General features: G+C 62.0%; 1 protein-coding gene across 1 annotated transcript in view; it reads left to right on the top strand.

Annotated features, from left to right (window-relative positions):
- Positions 1-22,353, top strand: part of IGSF11 (immunoglobulin superfamily member 11) — a 29,095-nt gene that overhangs the window by 6,147 nt on the left and 595 nt on the right. Inside the window, exons 2-6 of the mRNA XM_029080952.2 lie at positions 17,417-17,580; positions 18,334-18,541; positions 18,926-19,081; positions 20,416-20,538; positions 22,159-22,321. Coding sequence (XP_028936785.1) covers positions 17,417-17,580; positions 18,334-18,541; positions 18,926-19,081; positions 20,416-20,538; positions 22,159-22,321 — 814 coding nt within the window. The remainder of the gene's footprint in view (positions 1-17,416; positions 17,581-18,333; positions 18,542-18,925; positions 19,082-20,415; positions 20,539-22,158; positions 22,322-22,353) is intronic.

Here is a 22,353-nt window from a genome sequence, read left to right on the forward strand (position 1 = left end):
CAACAATAATAATAATAATGTTGGTATTTGTTAAGCGCTTACTAGGTGCCGAGCACCGTTCTAAGCGCTGGGGGAGATACAGGTTGCCCCACGTGGGGCTCACAGTCTTAATCCCCATTTGACAGATGAGGGAACTGAGGCACCGAGAAGTGAGGCGACTTGCCCGGAGTCACCCAGCTGACAGGTGGCGGAGGCGGGATTAGAACCCCCGACCCCTGACTCCCAAGCCTGGGCTCCTGCCACTGAGCCACGCTGACCCGGGATTGGAACCCGGGTCCTTCTGACTCCCCCGCCCGGGCTCTACCCAGGGCAAGTCACTTCGCTTCTCTGGGCCTCAGTTCCCTCATCTGTAAAACGGGGATGAAGCCTGAGCCCCACGTGGGACAACCCGATGACCCTGCATCTCCCCCAGCGCTTAGAACGGTGCTCTGCACAGAGTAAAGCGCTTAGCAAATACCAACATTGTCATTATTGTTACCCACCGAGAAATCAGGGCGGAGAGGGGGCAAGGGGGGGCCGCTTTGCCACGCCACACGTGCTGGAAATGACATTTCAGCAACATCGTCCCGTACCCGGGCAGGGCCCAGAGTACCCACGCGGGTGCCCGCGACGACAGGAGAAATGCAGCCAACAGCTGGGGGCTTTAAAATAGGACTGGAAATGGAGAAGAAACCGCGTCCCGAAGGCTCGCGGTGCCGGCCTAGCGGCAAGAGGCCGGGCTCGGGAGTCCGAGGTCGTGGGTTCCAATCCCGGCCCCGCCGCCGATCGGCTGGGTGACTTGGGGCCGGTCGCTTGGCCTCCCCGGGCCTCAGTTCCCTCGACTGTGAAGTAGGAATCAAGCCGGCGAGCCCCATGGGGGACGGGGATTGCGACCGACCCGACGACCCCTTAATAATAATGATAACGTTGGGATTCGTTAAGCGCTTACTACGTGCCGAGCACCGGTCTAAGCGCCGGGGGAGATACAGGGTAAAACCACAGCGCTTAGAAGAGCGAGCCCGCCGCGGGCGGGGATCGTCTCTGTTGCCGAATTGTATTTTCCCCAGGGCTCTGCACCGAGTAAGCGCTCCGCGGGTACGATGGGAGGAGCGAACGGACAGTGCCGGGCACGTAGTAAGCGCCCGACAGATACCGTGAGCGGTTAGTGCTGTTAAGTCCGGCGAATTCCGGCGGATTCTCGACGGCGTCTTTTGGAGGTCGGTCCCGGCGTGGGTGGGTGGGACGGGTACCCCGACCCCCCGGACGCGGCCCCCGATTCTTCGACGGCGCCTCGGAGGTTTCGCCGGACGTCGGAGAAGCCGAACGACGGCTCCCGACCGCCCGAGAGAAACGACAACCCGCAACCCCACAGAAATTTCACTTCCGCGTCCACGGGCAGCTGGGCCGAACGTCAGACAGATGGGCTCTTCCACCCTGATTATCCCGACCTCCTAAATATAGAAATACGGGCTTTGAAGGAGGGGGAAGAAAAACCGAAACCCGTCGATGAGCCGAGGGGCAACGTGGCACGTACGCCAGGCGACGCTAACGAGTGCAAATAGGAGTCGGAGGCGGCGGGCCTCCGGCCGCTGGGCTCCTCCTCCTATTTCGCTTTTACTCTTTTCTCCCCCCGAACCCGTCCTTCAAATTCGCTTTTACTTTTCCCCCCCCCCAAACTCGTCCTTGGATTTCGCTTTTCCCCACCCCTCCCGTCCTAACGGGAGGTCAGCGCGGGGGTCCCTTTGGGCGGGACGGGGGCCACCCGGAGAGACCCTCCGGCCTCCTCCTGCCGCGTGACCTCGGAGGAGTCACTGCCCCTCTGGGGGTCTGCCTCCCCTCCTCTGTAAAATGGGGGTCAGAGGTCTGCCTGACCCTCGGAAGCAGCGCGTGGCCTAGTGGCCCGGGCCCGGGCGTCGGAAGGACCTGGGTTCCGGTCCCGGCTCCGCCACCCGTCTGCTGTGTGACCTTGGCCAAGTCACCTCGCTTCTCCGGGCCTCGGTTCCCTCGGCTGTCAGATGGGGATGAAGAGCGTGAGCCCCGTGTGGGACGGGGACTGTGTCTGCCCCGATTAGCCTGGATCTGCCCCAGCGCTTAGCACAGGGCCCGGCACAGGGTAAGCGCTTAGCAAATGCTATCGTCGTCGTCATTCCTCTCAGACTGGGGATCCGAAATGGGTCGGGGACTGTGTCTCTTTCCTAGATTGCGAGCCCGCTCTGGGCCGGGATTGTCTCCCTCTGTTGCCGAATTGTACTTTCCGAGCGTTTAGTACAGTGCCCCGCACACGGTAAGTGTTCAGTAAATACCAATGAATGAATGATTATCTCACACTTAAAAACAGCGGGAGAGAAGCCGTGTGACTTTGGGCAAGTCACTTAACTTCTCGGTGCCTCAAGTTCCCTCATCTGTAAAATGGGGATGAAGACCGTGAGCCCCACGTGGGACGACCCGATTCCCCTGTGTCTACCCCAGCGCTTAGAACGGTGCTCGGCACATAGTAAGCGCTTAACAAATACCAACATTATTATTATTGGGAAGCAGCGTGGCTCAGTGGAACAGAGCCTGGGCTTCGGAGTCAGAGGTCATGAGTTCGACTCCCGGCTCTGCCACCTGTCAGCTGTGGGACTGTGGGCAAGTCACTTAACTTCTCTGTGCCTCCGTTCCCTCATCTGGAAAATGGGGATTAACCGTGAGGCCTCACGTGGGACAACCTGATTCCCCTGCATCTCCCCCAGCGCTTAGAACGGTGCTCGGCACATAGTAAGCGCTTAACAGATACCAACGTTATTATTATTATCATTAGAAGCAGCGCGGCCTAGTGGGTAGAGCTCAGGCCTGGGATCAGGAGGACCTGGGTTCTAATCCCGGCTCCCCCACCCGTCTGCTGGGTGACCTTGGGCAAGTCACCTCACTTCTCTGTGCCTCAGTTCCCTCATCTGTCAGTATATCTGGTCACATAATAATAAGAATAATAGTAATGATGGTATTCATTAAGCGCTTTCTAGGTGGATGGGGTGGATACAGGCAAATCGGATTCTGTTGCTTCTCGTAAGCTCCTCGTGGACAGGGAATACATCTGGTTACATACGAGCAAATCGGGTCACATTGTTATGTCGTCCTCTCCCAAGCGCTTAGTAAAGTGCTCGGCACCCGGTAAGTGCTCATTAAATACGATTGGCCGACTTCATATTAATAATACTAGATGATAGTATTACTAATCCCTGAGCTTCAGTGAACAGATACCAACATTATTATTATCATTATCAACCGGGCCCGTCCTTGGCATAGATCAGTGGCTGATTTCAATGCAGTCGTAGTTATTAGGCGCTTACTGTGTGCAGAACACTGCGGAGCAGCGGCACGGCCCAGTGGGTAGAGCCCGGGCCTGGGAGCCCCGAGGTCACGGGTTCTAATCCCGGCTCCCCCGCTCGTCTGCCGGGCGACCTTGGGCGAGTCACTTCGCTGGGCCTCAGTTCGCCCGAACGGGGATGGAGACCGTGAGCCCCACGTGGGGCCGGGACTGCGTCCAACCCGATTTGCCCGTCTCCGCCCCGGTGCTCGGCGCGGGGCCCGGCGCACAGTGAGCGCTCGACAAAGACCATCACCGTGCCCCTCGTCGTCACTAAGCGAGCGCTTCGCGACTCCGGATTCCCAAATCCCGAGGACGATTTGCCCAGCAGCGTTTTCGGGAAAGAAAAAAATGGTTTCGTGACCGTGGCCTGCCGCTGCCCAGCCAAAGCGGGATCGTGGGTGAACGTGCAGACTTTTAGATTCCGCCAGCCTGTACTTCCTTTAAATCATTTTCGCCTTCCGGGATTCGGGGACGTTCACCGGGACCCTAAGCCCCTCCGAGGCGGGGATGGCGTCTACTCTACCGTGTGTCATAATGACGGTATTCGGCCAGCGCTTCCACTGTGCCGAGCGCTGTTGTGAGCGCTGGGGGAGATGCGGGGTCATCGGGCGGTCCCCCGGGGGGCTCCCGGGCTCCATCCCCATTTGACGGATGAGGGAACTGAGGCTCAGAGAAGACAAGAGGCTTGCCCAAGCTCACACAGCCGACGGGCGGCGGAGGCGGGATTAGGACCCCCGGCCTCTGACTCCCCAGCCCGGCCTGTCTGCCGCGGGACCTTGGTCAAGTTATTTCACTTCTCCGGGCCTCAGTTCCCTCAGCTGTAAAATGAGGAAGAAGACCGCGAGCCCCACGCGGGCCAGGGACGGCGCCCGGTCCGACTGTCTCGCATCCGCCCCAGCGCTTAGTCCGGTGCCTGGCACGTCGTGAGCGCTTAAGTGCCATTAAAAAACAAAACGGGGGAGCGAGAGCCGATATCGAATCCCCGTCTTCCGGAGGAGGCGGAGAGAAGTGAAGCGACGGGGCCGAGGTCACCCGGCTTCAGCGGGAGGCCCGTCGGGTGCCCGAGGACGAGAACGGCGTCCCCTCCCCCTCTCTGGGGGGGCCGGGTCATCTCGGCGAGGGTCCGGGGGCCGAGGGCCAGCAGCCATCTGGGGCCGGAGCCGGGCGGGGGGCGGGGAAGGCCCCGGGGCCGCCGCCCTCCCGGCCGGGCGTCCCGCCAACTGGCCCGATGCCCCCGGCCGCTCGGCCCCGAAGAGGGACGCGGCTTAGTGGACGGAGCCCGGGCCCGGGGGTCCCGGGGCCCGGGTTCTAATCCCGTCCCCGCCCCTCGTCTGCTGGGTGACCCGGGGCCGGTCGCTTCCCTTCCCTGGGCCTCGCCTCCCTCATCTGTCAAATGGGGATGAGGACGGTGAGCCCCACGTGGGACGGGGACTGGGTCCAACCCGATTACCCTCTATCTACCCCGGGGCCGGGCACATAGTAAGCGCTTAACAAGCGCCATCGTCGTTATCCTTATTACCCCGGTGCTTAGAACGGGGCTTGGCGCGTAGTAAGCGCTTAAGAACGCCATTATCGTCATCACTGTTAGAGCGGGGGAGACGGACGTGAATATAAATACAATAAACGAGGGATGCGGACCTAAGCGGCGCGGGGCCGGGAGGGGGGATGAAGAGAGGGGCGGGGCGGGGCGACGCGGAAGGGAGCGGGAGAGGAGGGCGCAGTCGGGGAAGGCCTCCGGGAGGAGGCGGGCGTCCAGTGAAGCTTTGAAGGGAGGGAGAGCGGTCGTCTGTGGGATTCGAGGTGGGAGGACGTCGCGGGCCGGGGGCGGGACGCGGACGGGGGGGTCGGCGGCGAGCCGGAGGCCCGGGGATGGAGGTTGGCGTCGGAGGAGGGAGGTGTGCGGGCCGGGCCGGAGCGGGGGGGCCGCCAGGCGAGGTAGGAGGGGGGCGAGGACAAATACCCCGACGGTCCTTCCCGGGAAAGCCCGCGCCGTCGGCGACGAGGTCGAGGAAGAGCCCCCGCTTCCCCCAACTTCGTCCCGTCCCGGTCGCCTGACGCTGTAGCGAGAGCCCGGAGATTAGATAAATGGGCTTCAAGGCCGCCCGTCAGTCGGGCCCCCCCCCCTTCCCCCGACTGGCCGGCCTTCACCGCCCCCAGCCTCCGCAACGACCATCCCAATCGGAAGAACTGTGGCATCGGGTAAGCGCTTACCGCGGCCGGGGCCGATAATAATAGCGGCGGCGTTTGTTAAGCGCTTCCTACGGGCCAAGCACCGCTCTGAGCGCTGGGGTAGATGCAGGGTCATCGGGTCGTCCCACGTGAGGCCCGCGGCGTCTGTAACCGAGCCCGCGCCTCGGTCGCGGAGGGGTCGGCCCCGGTGCCAGCGGGGAGGAGGGGCGGGGCGCCGTTCCGACGCCCCGCCGTGCTCGCCGAAGGGCCGGCGGCCGGCCGGGGCCGAGACACGGTGCCAACCGGCCCGGGGCCCTCGGGCGGACCGCCGGGGGAAGCCCGAGCCATCTTCAGACCCAACCGGGAGCGCGTCGGGGCCCGCGGCCCCCGTGCCGCTCGGCACAGAGCGAGCGAGCCGGTCCGCCTGTCGCTTGCTGAGGCTCCCTCCTCGTTCCCGACGGACGATCACTTTTTCGACGGCCCACCTCCTCCGAGAAGCCTTCCCTGACTGCGCCCCCCCCCCCCCGCCCCTTCCCTCTCCTCTCGCCCCCTTTCTTCATCGCCCCGCACCGCTTACGCCCTCATCTCTGATTTCTCTATTTCTGTTAACGTCCGTCTCCCCCTCTGGACCCTCGGCTCGTGGCGGGCGGGGGACGCGTCTGTCGACGGGCGTTCCGGACCCTCCCCGGCGCTCGGCCCAGTGCTCCGCGCACAGTCCGACGGTCGACCGTCCGCCGGAGGGACCGACCGGCCGAGGGCCTTCTGGAGAAAGCGGGGCCCGACCCGGCGGGGGGGCCCGATTTCCACGTGAATACGGTCGGTCGACATCTTCCCGCCGAAACCTCCCCGCGGAGGAGCCGGGAGAACAAGGAGGCTTCTGTTTTCCCGGTGAATGCCCGGGCGGCCTCGACGCCGGGATCCGGGATCAATGGGGCCTTTATTCCGTCCTCCCCCGTGGTCGGGACTTGACGGGAGTCACGGGCCCCTTCAATAGAGAGCCCTTCCATTCCCTCCCCCCGTTCCCACATCCCCGCAACAATCCCGGCCTGTATTCCCCCGGGCCTCTCTCGGACCCGGACCGTCAGGGAGGTCGAAAGCGCCGGTCCCCGTTCCGAGGGGCGCGGGGACTCTTCCCGATTTGTTTGAGGAGCTTCCGAACCGACGGGGAGTTGGAAAACTCCCGAGGACGCCTCTCGGTCGTATTTCTCGAGCGCGCACCGCGGGCAGAGCGCCGTACTCGGCGCCTGTGCCCCCCTCGCCGGCCGGGGTCTTCGGATCTGTCCGGCAGGGTGGTCGTTTTTATGTTCGGCCGCGACTACTGATGATAACCGCGGTACCGGTTAAGCGTTTACTACGTACCAGGCGCTGTACCGTGCGCTGGGGGGGGCTACGAGGTCATCGGGTCGGACACAGTGCCCGTCCCACGTGGGGCTCGCGGTCTCCATCCCCATTTGACGGATGAGGGAGCCGAGGCCCAGAAGAGGGAAGTGCTTTCGAGTTAAAGCCCGGGGTGGGCGGGCAACGTGTCCGTTTATTGTTCCGTCGCCCTCCCCCAAGCGCTTAGTACAGTCCTCTGCTCCCAGGAAGCGCGCAAGGAATACGACCGAAGGAACGAATGAGTTTCCCCAGTCCCTGTGGGACACTGCTGGGCGACGCTTTCGAGTTGAAACCCGGCGTGGGCGGGGAATGTGTCCGTTTATTGTTCTGTCGCCCTCTCCCAAGCGCTTAGTACAGTCCTCTGCTCCCAGGAAGCGCTCAAGCGCCCTGCGGGACATTGCTGCGTGATGCTCGCGGGCCTGGGAGTCGGAGGACCTGGGTCCTCACCCCGGCTCCGCCGCTTGCCGGCCGCGTGACCTTGGGCGAGCCGCTTGGCTTCTCCGGGCCCCCAACGAGCTTCCGGTCTATTCCGCCCGTTCCTGCGTCCGTAAAATGGGGGTTCGCTCCCTGCTCTCGGCCGCGAGCACCTTGCGGGGAGGGATTGTCTCTCTCTGTGGCTGAGCTGTACTTTCCAAGCGCTTAGTACGGTGCTCGGCACGCAGTAAGCGCTCGATAAATGCGGTTGAAAGAGTGAATGAATGACTGGTCCCCCTCCTATTTCATCTGCGTCCCTGCTGATGAACTTGTCTCTCCCCCGGCGCTTAGTACGGTTCTCGGCACAGGGTAAGCGCTCAACCGGTCTCACGCTTATTACCGTTTCCCCTCCTTCCGTGGCGCCTAAAAGGTAACGCCATTGCGGGTGGGGAATCGAAGCTCCGATTTCCCGGAGAAGCGGTTTTATTCTCTTTTCTATTAGGAAAGCAAATGGGGGATTTTCTGGTCGCCCCCACCGAACTGCTCGTAGGTCTCTTCCTCCTCCTGTTCTCTCTATCCTGTTACGGTATTTGTTAAGCGCTTACTCTGTGTCGAACACCGTTCTGAGCACGGGTAGGTACGAGTTCTTTGGATGGGACAGGGTCTCCGTCTCGCGTGGGGCTCGCGGTTTAAGGAGGAGGGAGAATGGGTAGTCCCATTTTACAGGTGAGGAAAATAGGGCCCAGAGAGGTGAAGTGACCGGCCCGAGGTCACTCGGCAGGCGAGTGGCGGAGCCGGGGCGAGAACCCAGGTCCTCCTGACTCCCACCAGGCCCGGGCTGCTTCCCCACCCCGGCCCGCCCCCTCCCCGGCCGTCCGGGTTCCCGGGTTCGAATGCCGCTTTCGTCGCCTGCCTGCCGTGTGACCTCGGGGAAGTCACTTAACCTCTCTGGGCCTCAGTTACCTCACCTGGAAAGACGGGGTCAAAACCGTGAGCCCCGCGTGGGCCGGGGACTTGCGTCTACCCCGGCGCTCAGAACAGCGCCCGGCACCCGGTAGGCACTTGGCGAGTACTCGTATTATTGGCATTACGCGTCTCCTCCGCGCCGGGCCCTGTGCTAAGCACCGGAGTAGATCAGGTGGGGGTCCCACGTGGGGTTCACGGTCCGAGAAGGAGGGGGAGCGGGGATCGACCCCCCCGATTTGCAGGCGGGGGAACCGAGGACCGGGAAAGCCGCACGACTGGCCCGAGGTCACGCGGCCGGCGGGCGACGAGGCCGGGATTCGAACCCGGGCCCCCCCCCCCACCCCCGACGGCCGGGCCCCACCGCTCCTTGCCCGCTGGCTTCTCCCTGCCCCGCCTGGGGCCGCTTCAGATAGAGTTACCTCAAGGGGGTGGGAGAGAGGGCTATTCTGAGGATGGGGTTTTAGATTACGCCCTCCCCGAGGAAGGAGCGTCCTTACCATTCCAAAAATTCCCCGGAAATATCGGTGGGATGTGGGTGGGGGAAGGGGGGGAGGAGGGTCCTCTGGTCGGAGGGGGTCGGGAAGGGACGGCTGGGCAGGGGATGGTCCCTCTTGGTTGCTGAATTGTACTTTCCAAGCGCTCAGGACAGCGCTCTGCACCCGGTAAGCGCTCAATAAGTACGATCGAACGAATGAACGACTCTCTCTCGGTGGGAGGCAGGGCGGCCTAGCGATAATGATAATGTCGCTGTTCGTTAAGCGCTCACTATGGGCAGAGCACCGTTCTAAGCGCTGGGGGAGATACAGGGTCATCGGGTTGTCCCCCGTGAGGCTCCCGGTCTTCATCCCCGTTTTCCAGAGGTGGGAACTGAGGCTCAGAGACGCGAAGTGACTCGTCTGCGGTCACCCGGCTGACAAGTGGCGGAGCCGGGATTCGAACCCTTGACTTCTGACTCCCAAGCCCGGGCTCTTGCCACTGAGCTACGCTAGCGGAAGGAGCCCTGGGAGGCGGAGTCCCCGATGCTTAATCCCGGCTCCGACGCTTGCCTGCGGTGTGACCTCGGGCAACTCATCTCCTTTTTTCAAAAATGGCCTTCGTTAAGCGCTTAATATGAGTCGATCACTCTTTGAAGTGCTGGGGTAGATCGGAAGTTTGTTGTGGGCAGGAATGCGTCTCTTATATCGCCCTCTCCCAGGCGCTGTCGTCATTATTATTATCACTATTACTACTATTATCATTACCGTGGGAGAGGGGACCACGGTTGTAAGGCCGAAGAGGTCTAAGAGCACTTACTGGGTGCGGAGCACTGTACTAAGCACTTGGGAGGGTTCAACACAGCAGAAGTGGCAGGTATGGGGCCCCTAGGGCTTAATAAGCTGTGATGATGATTATTACTGTTATGATTTCTATGGGGAAGGGGACCACAGCCCTGTACTGAGCGCCTGGGAGGTAGACGCGGACCCTGCCCACGTCGCTTAATAAATACTCCGATTATTATCATCATTATTACTGTTATTGCCGAGGGAGAGGAGCCCCCGGCTGGAGGGCTGGAGAGGTCTAAGGGATCCGAGCAAGAAATGGAGCGTGAATTCAGCCGAGAGGTCAGTTTGGCCCGGGCTTCGCCGAGCCGTCCGTGCTCTTTGACCAGGAACCAGTTCCCGTCGGACCGAACCACCGCCAATTCCCGTCAATACCAATTACCAGCCTGGCTGATTAAAAAGCGGCCTTCCCGCAGGGCATCGCCTTTGTTTTATTCATTCATTCGATCGTATTTATTAAGCGCTTACCATTATAATTCTTAACATGGGATGCGTTAAGCGCTTACTACGTGCCGAGCACCGGTCTAGGCGCTGGGGGGGAGATACGGGGTCATCAGGTGGTCCCACGTGGGGCTCACAGTCTTCATCCCCATTTTACAGACGAGAGAAGTGAAGGGACTTGTCCCAAGTCACCCAGCTGACAAGTGGCAGAGCCGGGATTAGAACCCGTGACCTCTGACTCCCAAGCCCGGGCTTTTTCCACTAAGCCACGCCGCTTCACCGTACTAAGCACGGAGGCGCCGCATTAGCAGCCGTTATCCGATCCGGTCCCTTGACCTCTTGGGAGACCGTCTTTCGAGAAGCGGTGCGGCCTAGCGGAAGGAGCCCGGGCCCGGCAGTCGGAAGGACCTGGGTTCTAATCCCGGCTCCGCCCCTCGTCCGCGGTGTGACCCTGGGCGAGTCCCCTCCCTTCTCGGGGGCCTCGGTTCCCTCATCTGTCGAATGGGGATTAAGACCGTGAGGTGTGGAGACGGGGACTGGGTCCAACCTGATGATCTTTTATTTACCCCAGCGCTTAGGCCAGCGCCCGGCACATGAGCCCTTAAGAAATACCACAGTTATGATGATGATGAGGAAAGGGGGGCGGGCCCCCTCCCCCACCCCACTCTCCTTTCTCTTCTCTATTCTGCCTTTAAAAAGAGTATTGGGTTTTTTGTTTATTTTTGTTGGTTTGCTCGCCGCCCCGAGGGAGAGTAGGCTTAGAGGAAGGACCTGACACAGAACAGTTGGGATTTGGTTAATCGGCTTAGAAATACATTAATCGGCGGATCAGATGCTGTCGACGGTGCTCAGCCTCACCCTCACCCCCCGCTCCGCCGCCGACACCCCCTCTCCTCTTCCTCCTCCTCCTCCATCTCCTCCTCTTTTTATCCTTTCTCCTCATTCTCTTCCATCTCTTTCTTCTCCTCCGTCTCCCCTTTCTCCACCTCCTCCTTCATCGCCTCCTCTTCCTCTTTCTCCCCTTTCCCCTTCTCCTCCTCCTTCGCCACCTGCCCCTCCATCTCCTCCTCTTTCTCTCCCTCCTCCTGTTCTTACTCCTCCATCTCCTCTTTCTCCCCCTCCATCTCCTCCTCCTCCCTCTCCCCTTTCCCCTTCTCTTTTCCCCCTTCCCCACCTCCTCCTCCATCTCCTCCTCCTCTTTCTCTCCCTTCCCCTTCCCCTCCACCCCTTTTCCCCCTTTCTCCTTCTCCACCTGCTCCTCCTCTTTCTCTTTTCTCCTCCTCCATCTCCCCTTTTTCCATCTCCTCCTCCTTCTCTTTCTCCCCTTTCTCCTCCTCCCCCTTTCCCCCTTTCTCCTTCTCCACCTGCTCCTCCATCTCCTCCTCTTTCTCTTCTTTCTCCTCTTCCTCTTCTTTCTTCTCCATCTCCTGTTTCTCCTCCTCCATCTCCCCTTTCTCCATCGCATCCTTTCTCCCATTTCCCCTTCTCCTTTCCCCCTTTCTCCTCCTCCTCTTTATTCCCTTCCTCCTCCTCCTCTCCTTTTTTCTCTTTCTCCTCCATCTCCCCCTTCTTCTTCTCCTTTGTCTCCTCCTCCATTTCCTCCTCCTCCCCTCTCTCCCCTTTCCCTCCTCTTTCTGCTCCTTTCTCCCTTTTCTCCTCCTCCTCTTCCTCCTCCTATCTGCCTTTCTCCTTCTCCTCTTCCTTCTCCTCCCTTCTTTCTCCTCTTTCTCAGGCATTCAGTCGTATTTATTGAGCGCTGACTGTGTGCAGAACACTGTACTGAGCTCTCATACAAGCACTTTTAATAATAATGAATGTATTTCTTAAGCACTTACTATGTGCCAAGCACTGATCTAAGCGCTGGGGTAGATACAAGGTGATCAGGTTGTCCCACGTGGGGCACACGGTCTTCATCCCCATTTTACAGATGAGGTCACTGAGGCACAGAGAAGACGAGCGGCTTATCCAAAGTCACACAGCTGACAAGTCGCGGAGCCGGGATTAGAACCCACAACCGCCGACTCCCGAGCCCGGGCTGTTGCCACTAAGTCACGCTGCTTCTCTGCGCGCTTAGTACAGGGCTTTGCACACGGTAAGAAGCAGCGTGGCTTAGGGGCCAGAGCCCGGGCTTGGGAGGCTGTGGGTTCTAATGCCGCCTCCGCCGGTAATCAGCTGCGCGACTTTGGATACGTCACTTCACTTCCCTGGGCCTCGGTCCCCTCACCCGTCAAAGGGGGACGAGGCCGGTGAGCCCCACGTGGGACATCCTGATGACCTCGTATCTACCCCAGGGCTTAGAACAGCGCTTGGCACATAGTAGGCGCTTTCACAGATATCGGCGTCCTCAGACGCCGCTATTTGAGAGCACGGTCTAGAGGGGAAGAGGGGCGTTAGGGAGGTAGGACAAGTCACGGAGTGTAAGGCTGCTTGCATAAACGCCCCTTTCCTCTTCTCCCGCTCCCTTCTGCGTCCCCCTTCCTCTTGAATTTGCTCCCTTTATCCCCCCCTCCCTCAGCCTTTATGTCCCCCTCCCTCATTTACTTATTTCTATCCGTGCCCATCTCCCCCCGCCCCGGACCGTAACCTCGGAGTGGGCTCCGTTCTGTTATTCTCTCCCAAACGCTTAGTACAGAGCCCCGCGACCCAGGAAGGGCTCGATAACCCCCGCCCCTCGTCCTCATTCCCTCCGAAGGGAAGAGGCCAGCCGGCGTTGGGCCGCCTGGCCCGCATCCTTAAATTATGTAGTCTGACCCGTAAAGTGTTGCAAGCTGGAAGGTTTAAAAAATTCATTTTAATCCAGTGTTTGGCATTAAAGTTTAATCTGCTCGTCTTTAATTCCCCCAGCCGTCCCGGACGCCGAAAGATTCTCTCTGGGGTCTTCAGGGAAGTTCGGTCAGTTTCTCCCCTGGGCCGAGCGAGCGTCTCTCCCCCTCCCCGCCTCCTTTCCGACTCCGTCCGCGACGGGTCTGGGGCCTGAGCCACTGGACGGGACGGTAGTAGATCGGTCGGTGGTAGGTACTGAACGCCTGCTGTGTGCGGCGCACTGGACCGAGCGCTTGCGAGAGGGCAGTAGAGTAGGCGGGGCCCCTCCCGTCCAGGAGCTTAATCATTCCTTCGATCGGATTTATTACGCGCTTACTGTGTGCCGAGCGCTGTACTAAACTCTTAGCGCCGTACTGAGCTCAGAGATTACTGGGTGCGGAGCGCTGTACTGAGCACCTGGAGGAGGGTCGCGGTTTGTAGACGTGATCCCTGCCCTCGAGGAGCTTATATGAGTCAATCAGTGGTATCTACTGAGCGCTTATTGTGGGCAGAACGCTGTAGTAAGCTCTTGCGGGTAGACTTGTTCCCCGCCCGCAATGAGTTGACAGTCTAATAATATGATGATAAAGGGGGTGTTTGTCCCATTTATCACACCTAATAATGATAATAGCGGCGCCGACCATGCGCCAAGCACCGTTCCGAGCGCCGGGGGAGATGCCGGGTCATCGGCTCGTCCCACGTGGGGCTCCCAGTCTTGAACTCCATTGGACAGAGGAGGGAGCTGAGGCCCAGAGAAGTGGAGGGGCTGGCCAGAAGTCCCACAGCAGGCCGGGGGCGGGATTAGAACCCAGGACCTCTGACTCCCAGGCCTGGGCTCCTTCCCCTGAGCCGCGCGGCTTCTCTGTAAGCTCATCGTCAGCAGGGCGCGCGCCAACCACGTCTATCCCACCGTACGCAGTAAGCGCTCGATAAACACGATCGACCGACGGATCACTCCTTGCCCTCCCATCCCACCCCTGCCCACCCCCCCGGAGTCCTTCCCATCACCGTAGACGGCACCACCGCCCTCCACATAATAATAATTTTGGTATTCGTCAAGCGCTCACTATGTGCCAAGGACTGTTCTGAGCGCTGGGTGGATACAAGGTAAGCAAGTTATCCCTACGTGGGGCTCACGGTTTGAATCCCCATTTGACAGATGAGGTCACTGAGGCCCAGAGAAGTGAAGTGACTCGCCCAGGGTCACACGGCTGATAAGTGGCGGGACCGGGATTAGAACCCGCGACCTCCGACTCCCAAGTCCATTCCAAGCGCTTAGCGGAGTGCTCTGCACATCGTAAGCGCTCAATAAATACTGTTGAATGAATGAATGAATGAATGAATGAATAAGCGCCATCTGAAGCGCTCACGTGCCCGGAACCTCGGCGTCATACTGGACCCCCCCCTCTCCCTCTCTCTCGTTCAACCGTCTCTTCGGTCCGTCACCACATCCTGTCGGCCCCCCCTTGGCATCAAACCCGCCCTCTCCTCTCCTTCCAAACGGCTCCCGCGTCAACCGGGGCATCCGTCGGATGGACGACCGCGTCGGCCTCCTCGCTGACCTCCCGGCCTCCGGCCTCTCCCCACTCCAGTGGGGACTTCGCTCCGCCGGCCGGATCGTTTTTCTTCAGAAGCGTCGGGGCCGGGTCTCCCCGCTCCTCGAGACCCTCCAGACCGCCCACCTGGGCATCGGACGGAAAGTCCTCGCCGGCGGCTTTAAAGCCCGTCCATCCCCTCGCCCCCTCCGACCTCGCCTCGCCGACCGTCTACTAGAGCGCGGCCCGCACGCTTCGCTCCTCTAATGCCGACCCGCTCCCCGGGCCTCCATCTCGTCTAGCCCGTCGCCAGCCTTCGCCCACGTCCCGTCTCCGGCCCGGATCGCCCTCCCTCCTCGTCTCCCACCGACGATTCCTCTGCCGGCCTTCGAAGCCTGACTGAAGGCCCGCCTCCTCCAAGCGGCCTTCCCTGCCTGAGCCCCACTTTTCCTCTTCTCCCCCTCCCTTCTGCGTCCGTCCTTCCTCGGATTTCCTCCCTTCACGCCCCCCCCCCCCCCCCGGCCCCACGGGACTCACATCCGCATCCGTCGGTGATTTGAATTTGTATTACTGTTCCCAGACCGTACGCTCATTTTTTTTGAAGGTATCTAAGTGCTTACTAGGCGTCAAACACTGTACCGAGCGCCGGGGGTAGATGCGGGGTAATCAGGTCGGACACGGTCCCCGTCCCGCGTGGGGCTCACACGTAGGAGGCAGAACGGGAGGCCCAGAGAAGCGAAGTGACTCGCCCGGGGTCTCACAGCAAGCATTTGAGAGCCCAGGCGCCGGAAGGACCTGGGTTCTGATCCCGGCTCTGCCGCTCGCCCGACGTGTGACCTCGGGCAAGTCACTTCTCCGGGCCTCGGTGACCTCATCTGTGAAACGGGGATGCAGCCGGCGAGCCCCACGGGGGACGGGGACTGCGTCCGACCCGATTTGCCTGCGTCCACCCCCTTGATGTTACTTCTATATTATGGCTATGATAGTACAGTAATCATAATTATAACAGTGCATTTGATATTGTGATTACACCACTGCAACCGTCACAATTATAGTGGCGTTATTTGATATTATAATCACAATATAATCATCGCCATTACAACAGCGTGTTTCATACCACGATTATAACAACAGGATAATTACACGAGCGTATTTTCTACCTATAATTAATAATATGAGATTGTTCATAGTCACTATTAATTGTTAGGAGTATTACAGCTTGGCTCAGTGGAAAGAGCCCGGGCTTCGGAGTCAGAGGTCACGGGTTCGACTCCCGGCTCAGCCACTGGGCAGCCGGGTGACCGTGGGCGAGTCGCTTCCCTTCTCTGGGCCTCGGTTCCCTCATCTGGAAAATGGGGATTAACTGTGAGCCTCACGGGGGACCGCCTGATGACCCCGGATCTCCCCCAGCGCTTCGAACAGTGCTCGGCACATAGTAAGCGCTTAACAAATACCAACATTAGCATTATTATTATTATTATTATTCTTCCCAAGTGGGCAAGGAACGTGGCTGCCAACTCTGTCGTTCGGTCCTGCCCCAAGAGCTCAGTACAGTGCTCTGCATAGGGTAAGCGCTCAATAAATCCCCCTGATCGATCGATCGATCGATCGATCGATCGAAGCAAAGCAGGCAGGGTTTCCCGGTGGCGGGGCTCCCTCTGGTGGAGAGAGTGCGCAACAGCCGCAGCCAGGACAAAGAGTTGCCCCCCCCCCCCCCCATTTTCTTTTCAAGTCTTTTTGGGGCAATAATAACGAGCTAATAATCTGTAATAATAATAATAATAACTACTAATCATGGTCTTTGCTAAGCGCCTACGATGTGGCAGGCGCTGGGCTAAGCGCCGGGGTGGACCCAAGCAAATGGAGTCGGACCCAGTGCCCGTCCCACCTGGGCCGCACAGTCTCCGTCCCCCATTTTGCAGATGAGGGAACTGAGGCCCAGAGAAGTGAGGTGAGTTGCCCGAGGTCCCGCGGCAGACAAGCGGGATTAGAACCCACGACCCCTGACTCCCAAGCCCGGGCTCTTGCCGCCGAGCCACGCCGCTCTGTTGAGCGCTTTCCAAGCACTGTGGTTGTTACAAAATAATAATAATATTTAAGGGCTTCCTACGTGCCAAGCGCTGTTCCGAACGCCGAGGTCATCAGGTTGTCCCACGTGGGGTTCGCGGTCTTCATCCCCATTTTACAGATGAGGGAACCGAGGCCCGGAGAAGCGAAGGGACTGGAGGCGACCTGCCCAGAGTCACGGAGCCGGTGAGCGGCAGAGCCGGGATTAGAACCCACGACCTCTGACTCCCGGGCCAATTCTCTATTTCGCGACGCCCGGCTGCCTCCCCCGTAGATCCCCTCCTGACGGAGAAGCGGCGCGGCCTAGCGGGTAGAGCCCGGGCCCGGGAGTCAGAAGGACCCGGGTTCTAATCCCGGCTCCGCCACCTGATGGCCGGGTGACCTGGGGCAAGTCACTTCGCCTGTCTGGGCCTCAGTTCCCTCATCTGTAAAATGGGGGATTGAGACCGGGAGCCCCACGTGGGACGGGGACCGTGTCCCTCCCGATCTGCTCGTATCCACCCAGCGCTTAGTGCAGTGCCTGGCACGTAGTTAAGCGCTTAACGAATGCCCTTCTCTGGGCCTCGGTTCCCTCACCTGTCAGACGGGGATGAAGACCGAGAGCCCCACGTGGGACGGGGGACCGGCTCCGAGCGGATTAGCTCGGACCCGCCCCGGCGCTCGGAACGGGGCTCGGCGCCTAGCGAGCGCTTTGGAGAAGCAGCGTGGCTCAGTGGAAAGAGCACGGGCTTTGGAGTCGGGGCTCATGAGTTCGAATCCCAGCTCTGCCACTCGTCGGCTGTGGGACCGTGGGCGAGTCGCTTCGCTTCTCTGGGCCTCAGTTCCCTCATCTGTAAAATGGGGATGAAGACCGGGAGCCCCACGTGGGACCACCCGATTCCCCTATGTCTACCCCAGCGCTTAGAACGGTGCTCGGCACAGAGTAAGCGCTTAACAAATACCAACATTATTATCATTATTAGGTACCGTAATTGTCTCGTCATCCTTACGGATCTCAGGTCTGACCACGTCGCTGGAGGTGTCCGAGAGCCCCGGGAGCGTCCAGGTGGCCCGCGGTCAGACGGCCATCCTGCCCTGCTCCTTCTCCACCAGCGCGGCCCTCCTCAACCTCAACGTCATCTGGCTGGTCGTCCCCCTCGCCGACGCCAACCAGCCCGAGCAGGTGCGGAGGCGGGGGGATTCCCGTCGGCTTCGAGGCGCCCCCGCCTGCTCTCCTCCCCCTGCCCTTCCCCAGCCGCCCCCTCCTCGGCGTCGGTTTCGAGGCTCCGCGCCCTCTCACCTCTCCAGCCGTTCCCCAGCGCAGTCCTCCCGCCCTCCTCAACCGACTCAACGATAACCGCGGTTTCGGGTGAGCGCTCGCCATGTGCCGAGCACTGTACGAGGCACCGGGGTGGGTACGGAGAAATGGGGTCGGACGCAGTCCCCGTCCCGCGTGGGGCTCCCGGTCCCCGTCCCCCTTTGGCAGACGAGGCCCGGAGAAGTGACGTGACTTGCCCAGGGTCGCCCAGCGGGCGAGGGGCCGAGCCGGGATCGGAAACCCCCGGGCCCGGTACAGTGTCCGGCACATAGTAGGCGCTTTACGAGGAGCGCGGTCCTCAGCCCAGCCGGGGGGCAGTCCACGCGGGGGCCCGTGGGGGGTTGGCGGGACCGGGAGAGGCTCCTCGTGCCCGAGGCTTCCGAGGAGGCCCTGCCTCCGCCCCGCCGGGAATCCGATTGGGAAGCGCCGTCTGGCCCGCCGGAGCGCTGCTCTGTGCTCTGGGTGCGACGGCGTGTACCGGGCGCCCGCCGGGGACTGTGCTGAGCGCTCGGGGAAAGCCCAGAGCAAGCAGGCGACGGTCGTCGGGCGCCCCCGGGCTGGGCCCGGCGCTTAGCGGGGGCCGACGGCCGCGGCGTTGACGCGACCGTCCCCTTCCAGGTGCTCCTCTACCAGGGCGGGAAGACCTTCGACGGAGCCCCCCAGTTCAACGGGAGGGTGGGGTTCGCGGGCACCATGCCCACCACCAACGTCTCCATCTTCATCAACGACACCCGGCTGTCGGACACGGGCACCTACCAGTGCCTGGTCAACAACCTGCCTGACCGCGGGGGCAGAAACATCGGCGTCACCGGACTCACCGTCCTAGGTGGGGCGCGCCACCCCCTTCCCCTCCTCCTCCGGCCGGTTCTGATCCCGGCTCCGCCGCCCCGTGACCTTGGGCGAGCCGCTTCCCTTCTCCGGGCCTCAGTTCCCTCCTCCGTCGAAGGGGGATCGAGACCGGGGGGACGGGGACGGGGTCCCACCCGATTTCCTCGCGCCCCCCCCGGGGCTCAGTACGTCTCCCCGGCGCCTAGTAAGCGCTGAGCAAATGCTAATGGGGGTGAGGCTGGTGTTGGTTAAGCGCTTGCCGTGTGCCAAGCACCGTTCTGAGCCCTGGGCACAATCGTTATTATTTATCGCGCGCTTCCGGCGGGCGGAGCCCCGTGCTAAGCGCCCAACTGGCGTCTCTCCCCCTCGCGTCGGCCCCCAGTGCCCCCCTCCGCCCCCCTCTGCCGAATCCAGGGGTCCCGGGACGTGGGCAGCGACGTCGTCCTGGCCTGCAGCTCGGAAGAAGGGGTCCCCCGGCCTACCTACCTCTGGGAGAAGCTGGACCCCGGACCCGGCCTGCCCGCCGTCGCCACGCAAGGTAGTCGCCGGGGCGACCGCGCCGTCAGACCCTCGGTGGAGGGGGACGGGAGAGAGCTTGAGGGGGTCCCCGGGGAGGGGGGAGCTGGGGCAGTTGGCCTGGGCGGCCGTGGGACGAGTGCTTTTTTTTTTAAAAAAAAAAATAGTTGTGATTAATGACGACGATGATGATGATGGCATCTGTTAAGCGCTTGCCACGTGCCGGGCGCTGTTCGAAGCGCCGGGGTGGATACAGAGTCATCGGGTTGAACGCGGTCCCCCGTGGGGCCGGCGGTCTTCATCCCCGTTTTACAGATGAGGGAACTGAGGCCCAGAGCAGGTGGACGACTTGCCCGAGGTCACACTGCAGACGAGTGGAGGGGGTGGGATTAGAACTCCCCAAACCGCACTCTTTCCGCTACGTCACCCTGCGTCTCCGCTTATTATTGTAATTAACGAGCCCGGTGCCAGGGCAGGGAGCGAGGCCCGCCTGGGGCTTCCGCAGGCGGGGCCCGGGCCGCCCCGGGGGCGTCGTTCAGAGGCCCCGGGCCCCCGGGAGACCATCTGCTTCTCTGGAACGACCCCAGTGTTTAACGCAGGGCTTGGCACCTAATGCCCGCTGAGCCCCGAGCCTGTATCGCGGCCGGAGAGCCCCTCCCCGCTGCCGGCAGCGGGGGCCCGGCGATGCCTGACTCTCCCCCTCGCACCCCGTGCCCGTCACCCGGACCCCCCGGGGCCGGGGGAGCTGCCGTCGGGGTCCCCCTCCTTAGCGTAACAGCCTCACCCTAGAGCAGCGGCGGGGCCCTGGCGGCCAGAGCCCGGCCGCCGGGGGGTCACGGGTTCCAATCCCGCCTCCGCCGCCGGCCTCGGGCCGGTCGCTCCGCTTCTCTGGGCCTCAGTTCCCTCGTCTGGAAAACGGGGGGTGAAGCCCGTCAGCCCCACGCGGGACAACCCGACGACCTCGTATCCGCCCCGGAGCCCGTCGGCGGGCGGGGACTGTCTCTGCCCGTCGGCGGATCGTACGCCCCGGGCGCCTGGTACGGTGCCCCGCCCACGGCAGGCGCTCAGTCGATAGGATTGAACACAGAGCGGGCCCTTAACAGATACCGTCATCTTCATCGTCGCCGTCACCCCCCCCCGCCCCCCCCCCCCCCCGGGGCCTCCGTTCCCTCGATCGAGACGTGGGACGGGGATCGCGTCCAACTTGACGCGTAGCCGCCCCAGCGCTTAGGACGGTGCCGGGCCCCGAGTAAGCGCTCAGCGGCCGCCTTCACCCTCGCCAACCAACGGCGTAACGGTCACGGTCCTCTCCGTCTCTGTGTCCGTCCGTGTCCGTCCCCTCCCGCCGCGGGCCAGACCAAGCCCGGGGCACGGTGGCCCTGAGGAACATCAGCGTGGGGACCTCGGGGCTTTACCAGTGCGTGGCTTCCAATGCCATCGGCTCCAGCACCTGCCTCCTGGACCTGCAGGTCCTTCCCCGTGAGTAAGCCCGGCCCCGGGAGGAGCCCGCCCCCCTCCCCTCCGGCAGCCTCCACTCCAACGGGCAGATGGACTCGTCCCAACTCGTTCGTTCCGCCGGTCGGATTTATCGAGCGCCTGCTGTGTGTGGACGGCACTGGGCCGGGCGCTTGGAAAGTACCGTTCGGCGATAGAGGCCATCCCTGCCCGCGACGGGCTCACAGTCCAGGCCGGCCGGGGGACAGACAGCAGAACAGATGAGAATCATTATAATAATAATAATAATGTTGGTATTTGTTAAGCGCTTACTCTGTGCCGAGCACTGTTCTAAGCGCTGGGGTAGACATAGGGGAATCAGGTTGTCCCACGTGGGGCTCACAGTCTTAATCCCCATTTTACAGATGAGGGAACTGAGGCCCAGAGAAGTTAAGTGACTCGCCCACAGTCACACAGCCGACAAGTGGCAGAGCTGGGATTCGAACTCATGAGCCCTGACTCCAAAGCCCGTGCTCTTTCCACTGAGCCACGCTGCTTCTCCTTGCGGGAGACGCGGCGTGGCCTAGTGGGAAGAGCCCGGGCCTGGGAGTCAGAAGGACGTGGGTTCCGATCACGCGTCTGCCGGGTGACCGCCGCCGAGTCGCCTCGCTTCTCTGGGCCTCGGCGACCTCGTCTGGAAGATGGGGGTGGAGACTGGGACAGGGACTGATTTGCCTCACCCCAGTGCTTCGTACAGGGTCTGGCGCGTAGTAAGCCCCTAACCGATGCCATTATTATCATCATTATGTGCTTAGCAGGCGCCAGGCACTGTACTGAGCACCGGGGTAGGATACAAGATAATCGAGTCGGTCGGTCCTATTCGTTGAGCGGTGACTGTGTGCGGAGCGCTGCACCGAGTGCTGGGGAGAGCGCGTTGTTGGCAGGGAAAGTGTTGATTTTTGTATCGTCCTCTCCCAAGCGCTCAGTACGCGCCCCGCGCACAGTAGGCGCTCCGTAAATATAACCGAATGAACGAACGAGAGGTCGGTAGGACAGCAGAGCAGACGCACTCCCTGCCCACGACGAGCTGACAGTCTAGAGGGGGAGACCGACATGGATATGAAGTAAATAAATGAGGGATGCGGACATAAGCGGTGCGGGGCTGGGAGGGGGAGAAGAGGAGAGGAAGGTGTAGTCTGGGAAGGCCTCTGGGAGGAGGTGGGCCTTCAAAGAGGCTCGGAAGGCGGGGAGAGTCGTCGTCTGGCGCATTTGAGGAGGGAGGGCCTCCCGGGCCCGAGGCGGGACGTGGGCGCGGGGTCGGCGCCGAGGACGTGGGGCTCCCGGTCCAAGTAGGAGGGAGAACAGGGATCGGATCCCCATTTTGCAGTTGAGGAAACCGAGGCGGAGGAGCGAAGACCGGAACCCGGGTCCTCCGACTCCCAGGCGCCGGGGCCGTCGCCCCTAGGCCGCGCCGCCCCTCCGGGTCCACCGGCGTCGGGCCGGGGGAGACCGGGGAAGGCTTCCGGGAGGAGGGCGTCCCCCGGCGGGGCTCCGAAGACGGGGGGAGGGATGGCCGGGGCCGGGGGTGGGGGGGAGGCCGGGAGGGCCCGGCGGCGACCTGAGGCCCGGGCGGGCCCCGGGTTTCCCGGCCCGTGTCTCCGGCAGCTCGGCCGCGGAGCGCCGGGGTGACGGCCGCGGCCGTGGGCGGCGGGGCCGCCGTCCTCCTGCTGGGCCTCGCCCTCCTCGCCGTCGCCGGTCTCTACTGGAGGAGCAAGAACCGGGAGGAGCGGGACCACGAGGAGGAGGAGGAAGGGCCCAACGAGATCAGGTGGGGCTCCCGGGCCCCGGCAGGACCCCCCG

The sequence above is a fragment of the Ornithorhynchus anatinus genome, chromosome 16 (assembly GCF_004115215.2).
Source record: "Ornithorhynchus anatinus isolate Pmale09 chromosome 16, mOrnAna1.pri.v4, whole genome shotgun sequence".
Classification (NCBI taxonomy): domain Eukaryota; kingdom Metazoa; phylum Chordata; class Mammalia; order Monotremata; family Ornithorhynchidae; genus Ornithorhynchus; species Ornithorhynchus anatinus.